Raw genomic sequence first — 16,760 nt, forward strand, 5'->3', positions numbered from 1 at the left:
TACCTGATCCATTATTGTTAACCTTTTCTTCATCGTCAGTACTGATCTTATTCATTGTTTCATTAATTGTAATATTAAATTCAACATTTCTACATACTCTTGGTCTTTAACCTCCAAAATAACCTCCGCATTTTTAAATATTATTTTTATTTCTAGCTGCTCCAACAAATCCCTACCCAACAATGCCTTTGGAGTGCTGGCCATATCCAAAAATCTGTGAATTCCCTCTTGCTTTCCAAGTTTATATTTTAATGGTTTGCAAAAATATGCTTTTTCAGATTGGCCAGTTGCCCCCTTTACCATAACACAATTGTCTATTATAGGCATTAAAGCTTTATTTAACATCGAATATGTTGCTCCCATGTCTACCAAAAACTCCATTTTCTTTCCTTTATTCCCTAGCTTGATTTTAACCAGAGGGTCTACTAGAGTGAGACCCTCTCATCCCTGTCAGTCTCCTTTGACCTGCACAACCACCCCTTCCCTTTTGGGGTTTCCTCTTCTTTGTTCATCACCTTCTCTCCATTCCAGACATTGGTTTTACCAGTGACAAATTTTCCTGCACACTGATCTTTCCCAAGCCGAGGCAGACCTTGTTTTGGTGGTCCTTGCCCACGTCTCCCTTTTCCTCCTTCTCTCACTGCTTCTACTAGTTTTCTCATCCCTTGTTTGTATCCTTCCTCTCCATTGCTAAAAACCCTCCATGCCTCTTCTAATAAGTTTTCTAAATTTCACCCCCTTGGCCCCTGGATCTTTTGAGGCTCATGCCTAATGTACCCTGTGGACTGTCTCAAAAACAAATTTGCTAACTGTTGTATCCTGTCCTGAGAATCAGGATCTAAAGATGTAAAATGACGCATTGCCTTATGCAAGTGATCTAAAAATTCAGAAGGGCTTTCAGAAGGATCTTGTTTCACTTTACATAGGGCCAGCGAGTTTGTGGTTTTAGAGATTGCCGTCTCCATTCTTTTTATTATAAGGTCTTGATAATGTTCCAATTTTGCCAAATCTTCTGGTTTATTTGGATCCCATCATGGATCCTGGAGGGGAAAAATTCCTTAACATCAAGTTGTGCTGTTCTACAAGCATCCTCTACTAAATTCCCGGCTGTTTTCAAAATTAACTGCTTCTCTGTCTCAGTCAAAGCATCTAACAGTAATAGAATGTCAGCCCAATCTGGGTTGTGTTGTTTCATCATATATTTTAATTGTTTAGCCGTGCCTATCGGATCGCTCCAGTAGTTCTTGGCAAGCCTTTCCCATGCCTCTAAATCAATAGTAGAAAACAGGATTTTAACTTACATCCTCCTTCCTTCAGGTCCTATTGCCGCCCATAAAGGTGCTTGTATTTTTTCTTTTGTTTATTTTCTGGTGGGGGATGCCATGGGACCATTTGGGGAGGGCTCCTCATCTTCACTGTCGCTATTAAGTAATGGCAGATATAACACTAATAATGGTTTATGTGATTCAATAATAAGTGGAGGAGCAGAGATTTTAGCTTGTTTCTTTAGTGCTTCCTTTACTTGCTTCCTAGTCTGAAATGCTGTGGGGCTGTGTGGGGGAGAAGGAACTGGAGTTGGAATTAGGGTCGCCAGTACTTCCAGGTCTGCACCCGCTCCTGATCGCTCTTGTCTTTTAGGAGAGGCCTAAACAGGTCAGCTAATTCCTGTTCTTGTGCCTCCTTATGATAAACTTTGTAAGGATGGGTTCAATGTTGATTTATTGAACAAGCACTGCAACATCATTTGGGTTTCCCTCTATTTCCTCTATTTCTTCTCAAGAGCCAATACCAGGGGATCAGAGGAAGGTTTAATTCTACAATCTCTCTGCCCCTCAGGATGATTCCGGAGAGTAAAGAACATATCAGCATATGTTACTTCCTACCATTTCTGTTCCCTTCTTAAAAATAACATCAGCTGCAATAAAATGTCACAGTCTAAGGTTCCAGCCGGTGGCCATCTAACAACTCCTTCTGGCCTATAAAGTGGTCACACCTGTTTACAAAATGGAATTAAATTCCTTTTATTTTCAGTTCCTCCATAGCCCACCAATTCTTTCCAGTGTGCCAAAATACAACCCAAGGGACTAGCCTTAGAAATTTCTTTACTCTGGTTAGTTCCCATTTTTCTTTTCCCAGTGCTTCTTTACTTTATGTAAACTCTATGTCTTAATTTGAAAGTCTCAGTTTATAAAAATAGGCTGAGCACACTCAGTTCTAATTAATTCTGCTGGCTTCCCTAAATTACCTGAAACCCCCTTCTTCAATGATTCAAAAACCTGTTACTTTCGTGGCCCTCACGACCAGTTGCCAGTAAAATCTTTATAGCTCTCTGAGTGGCCTTTGTCTCCTGAGAATAACCCGAATAACAAAGTGTCTGTCTCAGTCTCCTCCACCTAAATGTCTGTCTGTACCACAGCTCTTCACACTGAATGCAGCAGAAACAAACCCAGGGTTCACAAGGGCAGCACTTCGGACAAGCAACCTCTACCAAACTTGGTCTCCTCCAATTTCTATTTTTCTTCAAAGGACATCTTGGCTACTTATTTCTCACTCTCTCTACCTAAACTTTGCATCACAAAATCTTGCAGTCTTTTCCCAGATTTCTTCTCACACAACCCAATCTTCAAGTACTAAGTGTGACTTCAGACACACCAACTTTAAAATCTCTGGTTCAAAATCAGCTTGATTAAGGCATTGTTTCCACTGACCCAGGGCACATTCACTTTACTGTCCTGCAGAATATCAGTAATATCATCCTACACAAATATTATATTGCAATAACACCCATGCATAATGCTGACCTCTAAATGAACCAGAGGCTGCAGGGAAATGTCCTCAGAGGCAAGCTATTCCATGCATCCCTTCATGAAGTTCTAAACTCTCTACTGTAGGAAATTGCCAATCTAAAGACACTAAATGGCCCCCAGAAGTCTTATATAATCCTTCTAGGTAAATCCTTCCCATTCATTTCTTCTATCTATTCCATGATTCACCCGAGTAAGAAATTCCCATGGATCAAGTCCGAACCACTGTGTGAGAGGGATTCCTTTAATTCTCCTTTAATTCTCCTAGCCATGGTTAAAACAGACAGGCCACATGTATACGCATTTCACTGTGCACACTCGCCACACCTCCCCTTTTCCCTTCTCAGGGGAAAAATGTACCAAAACTGCACACAAATCTCAAAATCACACCAGTACTCTACAAAGGCTTCTCTAGCCCTAGGTCTCAATTGATCTTCTGCCCATAAATTGTCCTTGTCTGCCCCTCGGCAGAAATAATAGCAGCCTTCTACACAAATTCCAAATTCCACACTGTAATTAATCTTACACAAAATATTGCTCTCACTACAGGCAGAAATTCCACAAACACAACTCCGTATCAGATATCAGAACTAAACCATGAGGGTTGTCCTCCCAACTCATTTTGCACTGTTCCAAATATTCTTCAAAAATACCTAAATTCTCGGGATGACCTTTTCCACAGACTAAATTCACTATCTCACATTCAGTATGTGCTCCCTCCCAGTTATAGTACTGTGGGAATTCTGATTCTGGGAAATGTCTGGAGCACACGGGTCTCTGCCTGTAAAATATACAATGCCACCTTCTATGACACCTCTTGCAATGAAGAAAGACACAAGCCTAGTGCTACCCAGGTACCCAGTAGAAAATTGTCAGATTACTCAAAAAGCAAGGAGTTACTCCTGATCATCTCTACCTCCACAGATTTCTGATGTAATCCTCTGCTGGGGGTGACTCCCAATCAAAAGCTGAATAACAGTTCATTCAGCTTGAATATCTTCCCCTAAAAACATCCTTTCTGTCTTTCTATCCTGCAATTTATAACAGCCCAGTCTCCTCCTATAGCCAAGAACTCGTCTGGTACAAGCCCAAGCAACTTAAAGAATGCCTGTCTGGACAGTTGAGCCCTTGCAGTTTGAGCCCAAGCTTTGCCAGCCACTCTAACAATTTATTAAAAATAAACATCACAGTAAATACAAAAACCAAAACATCAACTAAAAAAACCAACTAGTTGCTAGTATAACTTTTGACACAAGATAGCAGTGTTGTCTTAGAAATGAGCTAGTTACCAGCTCATTGCAACTATACCTTTTGACTCAAGATAGTAGTATTACCTCAAAAATGCACAATATCCTTCAAAAGTAGTGACAACTATGATTTCCAATAACAAGAATCAAAACTCACATATTTCATCAAACACACACACACCCACACAGTCAAAAATAGCAGTAAATAAAAGAATAGCAGCAATACACAGGAATTTGCCCACTTCACCCCCAGAACTGCTAGCGGGTCCCCTCGACATGGCAAATTATCCTTTAGCCAGCAACCAAACCTTTCAATGCTTGCAAGCACTCCTATAGGCTTATGTTTCTCACAGGGCTTCCCCTGTGACTTACCAACTGCCCCCTGAGCCATGCGTACATACAACTTGGAGACTAATTTCTACAATTATAAACATACCCTTTGTCCGTAATGCCAGCAGTTTTGTCTGTCCCCGCAATGACCAGACAGGGAGCGGAGGTCTCTCCAGGAATATCCCAGTGGCTCCAGGAATATCCCCGTGGCACCTAGAGGCGTCCACAGCCCAGCTTGGTCTCGCAGTAAATGGAGGAGTCCTGCTGCAGTTGCCAAAATGATGCACGGATAGAAGACTCTTCAGCTAATTAAAGTTGAAAAGTGACATGTTTATTCAGCACACTGGGCACACTGGGAGGTAGTCCTCCAAAGATGTGTGGATTTCCAAAACTGTAGCTTCTCCATATATCTACAAAAGCTCTACATATTCATAAAGACACACAGACACCTATACATATGCATCACCTGCCCCCGCTTGCTATTACAATGAGCTGAATGTTCATTACGGCTGCGCAGTCATCTTCTTGAATTGGGTCAGTGGGCTTTGAAATGGGTCAGTGGGCTTCAGAAGATGAAGTAAGAGGTCTTCCTCATGGTAAATTGTTCACCTTTATCTGGTTGCCAGGACTTTGTGACCTCTTGGTCATGGTCCAAACTCTCTCTCCTTGGCCCAGTCATTGTTAGAAGCCAGGTGTATTTGTTGTTCCTACCCTTTTATAATACTTCATATGTTCTGTCATTTCTAAGAATACATCCAAGTCAAATACATGATACATTGTCTTTTCTTCAATTATTCCCATCTGGTAATAATTGCTCTTTTCCTAATCTCCTTGTTAAGTCCCTAATCAAAATACATGGCCTTCATCTTACTAGCTACATTTCTAACTTAACCCCTTGCTTCACAGTCACTTCTGAATATGTGGACTATTCAGCTGTTCTAACTAGGCTGCCTCTGTAAACAGTCAGCTGCAATCTGGCAGAAAGCAGGCTGACTCTGGTGCATTTCATTCATGTGCCTCACCAGACTGGCCCTTGATACCACCTTTATCTAGACTCTTCCTCCACATGGATTGTCCTGTTCCTGCTACCCTGGATAAAGGAGAGAAAAGTTGCTCTCTGAAACCAGAAAGTCACAAGCACTAGTTTTTCACGAAACATCCATTTACTTCTTCCTGTGCTGGGTTTGAGTTGGTTTCTGTCTTTCAGGGTATTTTAGGATATTCACCTGGGAAGTAGGAGACCCAAGTCATTGAAGCCTCTGCTTTGAATCAGACTTGGAACTTGACCTGGGGTCTCCTCACCTCAGCTGCCTACTGTTCTGAAGTGACTCTGCCAGTCAGTCTCTTGCTGTAAACAGAAACACCACCCTGCAGCAAATAAACCTTTTGGTTCTTGTCAGAGCTATGTCCTGAGACTGTGACCCAGTTTGTTGTTTACATAGCAATGGTGTTAGAATGTTGCTAGGCAAACTGACTTTACAACGACACAAGGCAGTCCTCACCTGGCACTCTAGTGCTCAAAGTCAGTAGCAGGATGAGGCAAAATGTTTTAACCTACTTTGGCATATTTGCACAATATTTTCATACTGTACTTGATTTCATGCTGGACTCTTCAGGAGGGTGTTTTAGAGATACTCAGTTCTCCCAGACTGGAAAACATCCATATTTCACTCTGAGTCATTTATGCTGTTTCCTTATTCAGAAGGATCATTAAAGTCTGACTGACTCAAAACAGGGCACAACACTGTCCTCTGAAAGTGGTGTGAATAAATAAATCCTCAACCTAGTTACAAAGTAATAATTTCAGTGTTTTCCTTGTTTCTCAGGAAGATTCTTGCAGTCAGCAAGCTCAGTGAATCGTAAAAAAAGTTCCCTCCTGTATTGCTTTTAGAACATAATTAGCTAGCAAGCATCATTAAGATACAGACTACATCAGCATAGCTACCACTGGCAGAGAACAGAAACTTATTAGTGAACCAAAGTAAAATCCATTTTAGCCTAATAAACCCTTACCCTTTAAGGTGACTTAAGAGCATGTTGTGTAAGATCCTAGTTGTTCATGTAATCATGAGGAACTAGCAGATACTTAAGGGATCTGTGAAAAATTAAAGGGCAGCAATTCCTAACCATCTTCAAAATTTTATTGATTACTAGTTGTATCCTGTAATATTTTAGGAGATATCTGCTTGCCAGTGTAGATGAGAGCTCACCTGTATCCTATCTGCTCTTCTAGCAGTTGTCCAGCTCTGTGACCTCTTCAACATTTAAAGATGACATGTGAGGCAGCCTGACCATACCTCATGAGGCATTTTACTCTTCAGTCCTGAGTACCAAATAAAGCCAGTTAAATTATGGCTAGTCTCCTCAGGAGTCCTACTTTAAAGCATAACCTAAAGAGTACAATCTATTCTGGGCAGCATTTGCAATGGTAATGAGATAAGGTTTTATTCATGTATTTTTTTGGGATGTTTTACACAAGGTTAAAGAGACTGAGCTAGTAGGAATAGTAAAGTATGACCAGAGCAAGGTGTGTATTGATGAGGAAGGATGGGACAAAACACAAACTTGATAAAAAGGGAGGGAAAAGGAAACCATCATTTCAAAAATGGCTACTGATCACAACCATTACATGGCAGCAGTAAACATGCAAGAATCATGATCTTTAGGTTACTTAATTTATTAATTTCCATAATTTCTGAGGGCAAATTTCACCTGTGTCAAGCAGTATCTTATTCATGGTTTTTAATCTTTCTTACTCTACTTGTAGGCCTTATCAATGTCTGGATTATTCTGCTGGAAGAATTAACAACTGCTATATCCAACTGTCCCCGTCAGCACCAGCCTCCTACTTTGGATCTGCTCTTTGAGTTGCTAAGGGACGTTGCCAAGACACCTGGTAATGAAAGGGCCTGATGAAATGTGAGCTAGTGGAGTCCTAACCAAACATTTTGGACTCCTTAGCCATTTCTGTAAAGTATGTTACTTGTGTTAAAGCTGCACAGAGACATTCTCTGCTAGAAGGGGATTTCCTTAGAGCTGATAAGTTGTTCCACTTAGACTATCATTCTGTTGACTAAAGGCATCTTGTAAGAGTATATTGAATATATGCCTAAATTCATTGCACAATAAAGAGGTGTGGTACTCTATCAATGTGCTAGCCACAGAAAATGTTTGCTTCTTGTCTAGCAAATGGAAGAGAAAATTACATAATCCTGCAGATCTGCTGGAAAAGACTGCAGGTAAACAGTTGGCTAAATGTACCTCATAACTACATCCAAATTTTGCCACTCTCATCCCACAAAAAAGTTTCAGAACCTCTTTCCTTCAGCATTGCCTCAGGCTTCAGCCTGGAACAAGTTAGCAAATTTACTGAGCATGTAGGCTTTGTACGCAAGTACATACAACCATTGTTGTGTTTATTTTAAGGACCAGGATTTGGCATTTATGCAGTTGTACATCTTCTTCTTCCCACGATGTCTCTTTGGCTCCATCGCAGCCATGGTGACCACTCTTACTGGGATGTGGCATCTTCTAATTTCAAGCATGCCATTGGCCTTTCCAGTGAACTTGTAGTGGAGCACATTCAGAATTTCATACACTCAGGTATGTCATTGTAGTGTCATTTCTACTGTCATCAGTGACATGTTGCTGAATAGATACTTGAGGAAGTGGTTTCATTGCTTTTTTGGTTGCTTAAGCATAAAATAGGAGGAGATATAAAAATTTCTGATTGGGATTTTTTTTTTCTTTATAGGGTTTAGAATTATGGGGAAAAAATTGTAAGACACTTATGGAAGTTATTTAGACCAGGCTCCTTCTCAGAGCAGGGCTATCTTCAAAATTAAAAGATCATAATCTTTAGTATATTCCCAAAAGAAGATGCAAAGACTTTGATCATAAGGAACTAGAATATCAGAAACAGGATGTAACATAATTTCTCCTGTACCACTTCAGTCCAGACATTTTGTATTGTTAACTTAAAAAGGATTGTTCTTCTTTCAGCTTGATGCAATGCATGTTTCAATAGCTGCATAAAAAGCATTTGGTTGCAAATTCTCTGAACAGCACTAAGTGTAGCGAGACTGTTTATCTCTAATTGTAATGAAAAGGCAATGATGTTAAAACCAGTCTGTGTTTTTTTCCTTATAGATATTGGTTATGAAAATATGATCAATAATATGTTGAAAGATCTTTTCAAGTTACTGGTAGCCTGTGTAGCAGAACCAACAGAAATTATTTCCAGAGTTGGCTGCTCCTGTATCAGGTAACCCAACCTGTTCACTCTTAGCACATTCAAAAAAGATGTCTATATCTTTGAAGAACTTGTGGACTGATAAGTTGGTTAACATCTCAAAAGAAGTCTACAATATGTCTTGGGTCTTTTTACTGGAATAATGGATTTTAAACTTATTAACCTTTTTTTTCAGTGTGCTTCAGAACCTGTGATTTTGGGCATTACTATGTGTATGATTCTCAAAAAAAGCACTTGCACATTACTTATATATAGTTAGTCAATAATTGATCCTTAAGGAAAAAGGTCTTCTCTTGGCATTCACAGGTCTTTAGAGGTAATTAGCACCTTTCTCAGTCTTCAAGTTATTACAGTCATAATCAAAATAAGCACTGCATTTATACAGTTACATAGTGTGTGGTTCTTGTGGCAAGATGTCTACTTAAAGAGGAAAAACAAAGGAGAAAGAAAAGTCAAAACTATAGTGTAATCACAAAAATAGGTCAGGATAACAACTGAGGAAATTGGATAACATTAGCTAGCTACTGAGTAAGCCTTTTGTTCTGTTTTTATAGATTCATAGAATGGTTTGTGTTGGAAGGCACCTTAAAGATAACTTAGTTTCAACTCTCCTGCCATGGGCAGAGAACTTTCCACTAGACCAAGTTGCTCAAAGCCCCATCCAGCTTAGCTTTGGACACTTCCAAAGGGGATTTTCAACCTTCTCCCTTTAGAAGTAAGAATTGTCTAGTTCCTTCTTGAACGTGGTAGCATTTTCCTGTGTCCTTGCAGGTATGTGTTGGTGACAGCAGGGCCTGTTTTTACTGAAGAGATGTGGAGGCTTGCATGTTGTGCCTTGCAGGATGCATTCTCTGCCACTCTGGAGCCAGTAAAGGTAAAACTGCCATTTTGCTGTCAGTCAAAGTGTAATCATACAGTGGATGCAGTAACTTTTGACAAGTTGATAATTTTTCAACTCCCAATTTAACATGTTGAATCAACAGTGCAGGTTGAAATCAGTTTTTCTAAATGTATACGGACCACACTAGCTTTCAGTTCAGACTTATTTTAAATTGGCTTGCCAGTATGAAATCAGAAGAGTTTAATAGGTGAAAATTTCCCTTTTGATCAATTTCTTCCTCTGGATTTACAAAAACTAGGTCGAAGACAATGTTGTTTTGCTGTAGCTGCATGCTCCATGTACACTATTTTTCAATTCACTGTCTGTTTTGTAAGCAAAAAATCCTGTGAAGTGTTTGCAGACCAGCATCCATAAAAAGCTGCCTTTACATTGGATCTATTAATTCTGGATGGCAGGTGACCAGCTGATGGGATGGCAAAGGTCACTGAATTTTGTATTTCACACAAACGGCTGGACATGGCTACAGTAATTTGTTTACTGCACAGTGAAATTCTGATGTTGTGTCTCTCTGTAGAACCTGTTGGGCTATTTCCACAGTGGTACTGAAAGCTTCAGTGGAGATGCCTGTGAAGTGAAGGTGGCAGCCCCCTCGCTCTCACCAAGTGCTGAGGCTGAGTACTGGAGGATCAGAGCCATGGCACAGCAGGTACTCACAGATGCTTCAAGGGAAGTCAGAAAACCTTTTAAACTTGGAGTTTTCTTTATGAAGGTGTGTTTTTTACACCATCTTCCTTACAAACCGTACAGGCAAAGACTTTCTCATCACCAGACTAACATCAATTGTCTGGTAGTAGGATTCAGAAAAATTAACAAAAACTAGGAAAAAAAACCACAGAAAACATCAGAACTGTCACCCTGTAGACAAGAATTTGAAATGCCTAGGATGGGAAAAATGCATGGGTATCTAGAGAAGATTGACAATGATCCTACTGTGTAATGTAATTTTAAAAATTGCCAGGATACATTAGTGGAGGTGTTTCTGATAGAGAAAGGGAAATAGTAGCATCACTGTGAATCCTCATCAAGAATGTCACATAGATTTCTGAATACTCTTTTAAGGAATGATAAATTCAAAGGACAAAAATTGCACTAGAAGAGAGATGGTGATATGAAAATAGGAAAACAAAATTTGATTAACTTATCCAAGCATTTTTCTCTATAAATACCTAGGTATTTATAGGCAAAGAAGAAAAAGGGTTACTGGGAACTAGAGGATAATGCTGACATTTAACAAATGATCACTAACTCCTAATCAGAATCAGCAGAGCAAACTTGGAACCTTCTTAGGGTTCTTTTGACTACAATGAAGGTTATTCATTCTATGAAAGTGGTTATATGAAAAAGTTCTTTGAAATACAGCAGACTGAACCTAATGACCTGCAGGATACCATAAAACTGTAAATACCATATGACAGTTTCAGCCTGGGAAAGCAGATAGATTAAAACAGCCAGCAGATGTTTGGTGTCAATTTCTGACTTGATAAATCATACTATAATGCTGCTTGAGAATCTGAGACACACAGACCAGGACTGGTGATCACAAATAATGTGGTAGTGGCAGACATTGTTTGAATAGAAAATGTGTTTTAAATTAAGTTTTAAAGATGCAGAACTCAAGAAAGCAGGCAAATGTACATTAATACTTTTCTTGTAGACACTATCAGTGGCACTCCCTGAGTCCTCCGCAGTGAGGATTTGCTACAACTATGAAGCTACAAAACAAAGCCACAGCAATTGAGAGTTGTTTCCCTTTTTCCCACTGAACTGAGTTTGGTTGGGATGGAGTTAATTTTCTTCCTAGTAGTTGGTACAGTGCTGTGGTTTGAATTTAGTATGAGAATAATGTTGATAACACACTGGTGTTCTAGTTGTTGCTGAATAGTGCTTGCACTAGGTCAAGGACCATTCAGTTTTCCATCCTCTGCCAGGAAGGAGGGACATGAGAAGCCTGGGGGGGAGCATGGCCAGGACAGCTGTGGAGACTGGCCAGAGGGATATCCCATACCAAAGAGTGTCATGCTCAGTATGTAAATGAGGGGAGTTGTCTGGCAGGGGCAGCTCAGGGACAGGCTGGGCATCAGTCACTGGGTGATGGGCGACTGTACTGTACAAGTTTTATTTCCCTCTCTTTTTTTTTTCCTCTCTTTTTTTTTTTTTTTTTTTGCCCTTTTTGTAGTGGTGGTTGTTGATACTACTGTATTTTATTTAAATTATTAAACCACTCTTATATCAACACATGAGGTTTATCTTTTTTTCCCTGATTCCCCTCCCCATCCTTGAGAGGAATGGGGTGTGGGGAGTGGTAAGTTTGTGGCTGCTTGGTATTTAGTTGCTGTCTAAATCACAGCACACAGATTGCAGTTAAATCACAGCACATCCCCAAAGGATTGCATATTAGGTGTCTGTTGTATCTTCATGGTTGAAAATAATCCTTCCAACAACCAACCTTTCTAGGTGCAGCTGGCTAACTGTGCAAGCAGATCCTTGTCTCCGCTGCGCGTGGTGCTTTCAGATAGAAGTATACAGACAGCAGAAGGCTTGATTTGGCATTTGGTGTTATGCCTTAAACAAATTCAAAGAAAAATATGCCTGTCCTTTGCCCTGCATCCCGCTGGATGTCTGGAGGCAGCCCCTTGCTGTTTTACCAAAGCAGCATACTCCAGGAAAGGTCTGCCTGGGGGGATACCTTGCATTCTCTCTATCACTGTAAAATAATTCAGAATGACAGATATTTCACATTGCAGGAAACCCTATTCCCAGACCCACTGCAAGTGCTAAACTGATTGTTTTATGCAACTTGTTGCTTTCTAGGTCTTCATGCTGGAGACTCAATGCTCCCCAAAAACCCCGAGCAACAAGGAAGGGTTTGAACATGCCCAGTCGTGTGTGCTCATCATTGACCTGCCACCAGATAAGAAACCAAATGGGCATAACCAGAGAAGGTAAAATATCTTCCAAGGAAGACACTGTGTCACTTAAAGCAAGATAAAAGTATTGCTGAATAGGAAGAGATGTGAACTGAGCCTGGTAAATCATACCCCTCCCCATAGGGTTCATCAACAAAAATGAATACACTGATCAAATTAGGTTTTGTGGCACTGTTGTGGTTTTAGTGACAGCTAGCAAATGCAATGTCTGCTTCACTAAGGGTCTGTTAAATTCAGTATTACTTGGTTAAGAAGGTAGAAAAAGGTAATGGATGAACTGGGGCATTATAAACTGAAGAGACCACATCCAAAACTGCAAAGCTGTCAACACTGAGCTAGGGAGCGTTGTTTTTGCTTGGCACATTATTTTTGTGGAAGTCTTTCTGTTGTGTTACCACCTGAGAAACTCTTCTGTTTGCACTACAGTCTGATCCTGTGAAAGAATATTTCCTTTTGCTTGCACATGGTTGTTTAAACAACTGCTGTACCATCATTTGGACCAAGAATCAGAATTCTGCATTCAGGGTTTGTGTTTGTATTGCGAGGCATATAATGGCATGACATTGTCTTTTATGAGATACTGAGCATGGTTTTATACCATTCAAATCTAAACTACTCTTGCAACAAGGAGCCAGAATGTGATGGTCCTTCTTTGGAGGGACAGGAAGAAAGACCATGCAAGATGTCTCTTACACTTCTGTACAGAAGTTTTCCCCTGAGAGCAGGTGCTCTGTTGCCTCAGCATCAGAGAACAGGCCCCTGCACAGAGACAAAGAAAGCTTAAGGTCATAGGTTAAACCATTCCTTTATAGGGGGAAATATCTGCTTTATCCAAAGGCTAGCAGGTCATTCTTCTTGTTACCATGAATGCAAAGCAAGACTGGAATATTCAACTCTCATAGCACCTAAGGCCATGCAATCTAACAGGCTGTGTTTGTAAGGGCAGTGAGGGTCTTGCTTGTCTTTAGACAAATAAACAAAGCTTGCAATTAACGCAAACTCTGAATGCTCTCACACTGCGCTTTGTCCAGCCAACTGCTAAAGGTGTATATGCCCATAGCCATGTGTTGTCCCAGCAATGCTCATCACCAAAACACAGCTCACAAGTTGACTGTGCCACTATTTTCATATTATTTGCTACAGCAGTGCAGTAGTATGGCAATCATGCATGATAGTAAATGTGGCCTTTCCAAAAGTTTTACTTTAACCTTAGCAGGGTTTCACTTCTCCCTTTTGGTTTTGTTTCCTTAATGCTGCATCGTTTCACAGGAAGCTGGGGTAAGGGAGCTTTTCTTCTTCCTGAAAAATAATAATAGATTTCAGTTTGAGACTTTGGACAGAGTAAGAAAATACTATCCTTAACCAGCTTTGCCATTGTGTTTTCTCTACCAGTTTCTTTTGGGATTGAGCAGTACTTTATACTGTCCTTGTAAATTGCTTTTTTGGCTATTACAAGGAAAGCAGATCTCCTTCATTCCTGACCCTGCTTTTGGAACAGGATTAGTTGCTTGAAATCACTGCAAGCTCTCATTTAACTTTATACATGCTCTTAAGAGCTTTTTTGAGTCAGAGCCTCTAATGATTTTTACATCAGAAAACTACTTCCCCATAAAGAGCTCAACTGTATGTGCTAATCATTAACATTTTATCACTGACAAGTAATAAGACTACTAAATTTTACTGATGTATCAGCTGTGTCATGGTAGGCAAAGTGACACAGGGAACGTAACTGAATAACAGCTTTGCCTGAGCTTTTTAAAAAAATGTTGTATTCTGAAAATTGGGTTTTAATAGGATTTCCCAAAAAAAAAAAAGGCTTTTTGTCTAGGTGTTCCCAAACACTTTTGAAAGTTGTTCAATGAAAGCAGAATAATTTTTGCAACAAAAAATGTCAAAGGTCTACAACTGAACTTCTCATGTTACATGAAGATTTGCTTTGAATTGATCTAAAACTTCAGTATTGCAAGCAAACTGAAAAATCTCTTCCTTACTTGATAGCTGTGCTAATTAAAACTTGACCCATCACATCAAACCAAGTATTATTATGTGCATCAGCTTCATTTAGAACATTGTCCTGTAATCTTACATAAAGACCTTTTTTAAATACTTTATGTTAGGTTTAATAATAGACCTTAAGATGGGTTTATAATTTGAAATCCATGAGATACCAAACAACAATCCTGTCTTTTTTTCCAAGCCTTGCTTGCCTGTAAGCCTCTCAGTATTATTTACTGGTGAAAGACCTGAAAACTTTGGTCAGAGGCATTTACCATTGCTGTGTCCCCTGTGCAAATCAAACATCAGTGAGGGCTAAAACAACTCCCAGCATCTCTCTAACAGGAGCACAGCTAAGAATCACCCAATATTGTAAGTGAGGAACAGGGTTAGGAATAGGTATGTCCATGCTAGGCTCTCAGTGTTCAAGTTGAAGTCTTAAGAGCAAGAATGAAATGTGCCTTCAGCCAGACTTCAGCTTCTTTGCATGCTGCATTGCACTGCTGATGTTTCTGTACATTTTTCTTTATTAGTTGAATACCTCTTCATGGTTTATTTTTAAGAAGTACTCCTGGGCATTAGTGGAAATGGAAACTGACTAGTAAACTAGTTTTGGCCCCAATTTTTCATGGCAAAATAAAGATTATCTGACATGTTGGTAGGAGAATAATTTGTGTGTTAATAAATTCCTCAGATATAGCAGGCTGAAATATCTTAGTGTGCTTTTTTCTTAGTACAAGCACAATGCACGATTTTAATATTCTGTGATTTTTTTTTTCCTTCCATGCTTGGTTTACCAAGTATTCCTTTCAGGACAATAGTAGTGAGCTTGCTGTCCCACCAAGTACTGCTCCAGAATTTATATGACATCTTACTGGAAGAATTTGTGAAAGGCTCTTCTAACTTGGAGGAGAAAATGGCAATACAAGTACCAGAAAACAAGTTGGCTGGTTTTCTCAGGTACATCTCCATGCAAAACCTGGCTGTCATCTTTGACTTACTCCTGGACTCCTACAGAACAGCCAGAGAGTTTGACACGAGACCTGGGCTGAAGTGTTTGTTGAAAAAAGTGTCTGGCATTGGTGGAGCTGCCAACTTGTATCGCCAGTCAGCAATGAGCTTCAACATCTACTTCCATGCCTTGGTTTGTGCAATCCTGACAAACCAGGAGAACATTACTGCAGAGCAAGTGAAAAAGATCCTCTTTGAAGATGATGAGAGAAGCACAGACTCCTCACAGCAGTGTTCTTCGGAAGATGAAGACATTTTTGAAGAAACTGCCCAGGTCAGTCCCCCACGAGGGAAGGAGAAGAGGCAGTGGAGGGCTCGAATCCCATCTTTGAGCGTCCAGCCAGTCAGCAACGCAGACTGGGGCTGGCTGATCAAGAGGCTTCACAAGCTCTGCATGGAGCTGTGCAACAACTACATCCAAATGCATCTGGACCTGGAGAACAATGTAGAGGAGCCTCCAGTGTTCAAAGGTGACTCTTTCTTCATTTTACCATCTTTTCACTCAGAAACCTCCACCCCATCAACTGGAGGGCTGTCTGGAAAGGACACACCATCAGAAGATGACCGAAGTCAAATCAGGGACCAGCTGGGAGACAGCTTGACACCTCGAGGAGGGAGTGGAGAAATATTGCTGCTACCCCCACCCCTGAGTCCTAAGCCAGAAAAAAAAGAGCAAACCAAGAAAAAAGAATGGTGGGAAAGTGCTGGTAACAAAATCTACACCATAGCCACTGACAAAACCATCTCCAAGTTTATGACAGAATACAAGAAGAGAAAGCAGCAACAGGCCATGACATCCTTCACCAAAGAGGTCAAAGTGGAAAAGAAAGGGGAACTCCTGGGTTCAAGAGGGCCAGACTCACCTGTGCTCCAGCGGCCTCAACATCTTCTAGATCAAGGTCAAATGAGGCATTCATTCAGTGCTGGTCCAGAGATCCTGAGACAAGAGAAGAGACCCCGTTCAGGGTCCACAGTCAGCTCCCTGAATATATCTATTAGGGATGCAGAGGCCCAGATACAGGTAGGACATTCTTGTAGAAGGCTAATAATAATAGCAATATATAAAAACATTTACGTTATCATAATATTTTTGTTAAATATTGTATTATATAATGAAGTCCTTATGATGAGGACTGAATCTTTAGGAGCTGTAATTAATAAAAACCTGATTCTGCCCTGTTAAAAGAAAGTCAGTTTTCAGGGAGGTGTCATCAGGCATATACTAACTCAGCTGTCGAGAGTGCTTCTATGACTGGGGCCAAAGCTGCCCTTAATCCTGAGAACTGACAACCT

General features: G+C 40.3%; 1 protein-coding gene across 1 annotated transcript in view; it reads left to right on the top strand.

The window, feature by feature from the left end:
- Positions 1–16,760, top strand: part of ARFGEF3 (ARFGEF family member 3) — a 95,599-nt gene that overhangs the window by 71,296 nt on the left and 7,543 nt on the right. The window contains exons 27-33 of the mRNA XM_058802443.1: positions 7,149–7,277; positions 7,808–7,984; positions 8,531–8,645; positions 9,405–9,507; positions 10,049–10,180; positions 12,346–12,476; positions 15,258–16,488. Coding sequence (XP_058658426.1) covers positions 7,149–7,277; positions 7,808–7,984; positions 8,531–8,645; positions 9,405–9,507; positions 10,049–10,180; positions 12,346–12,476; positions 15,258–16,488 — 2,018 coding nt within the window. The remainder of the gene's footprint in view (positions 1–7,148; positions 7,278–7,807; positions 7,985–8,530; positions 8,646–9,404; positions 9,508–10,048; positions 10,181–12,345; positions 12,477–15,257; positions 16,489–16,760) is intronic.

The sequence above is a fragment of the Ammospiza caudacuta genome, chromosome 3 (assembly GCF_027887145.1).
Source record: "Ammospiza caudacuta isolate bAmmCau1 chromosome 3, bAmmCau1.pri, whole genome shotgun sequence".
NCBI lineage: Eukaryota > Metazoa > Chordata > Aves > Passeriformes > Passerellidae > Ammospiza > Ammospiza caudacuta.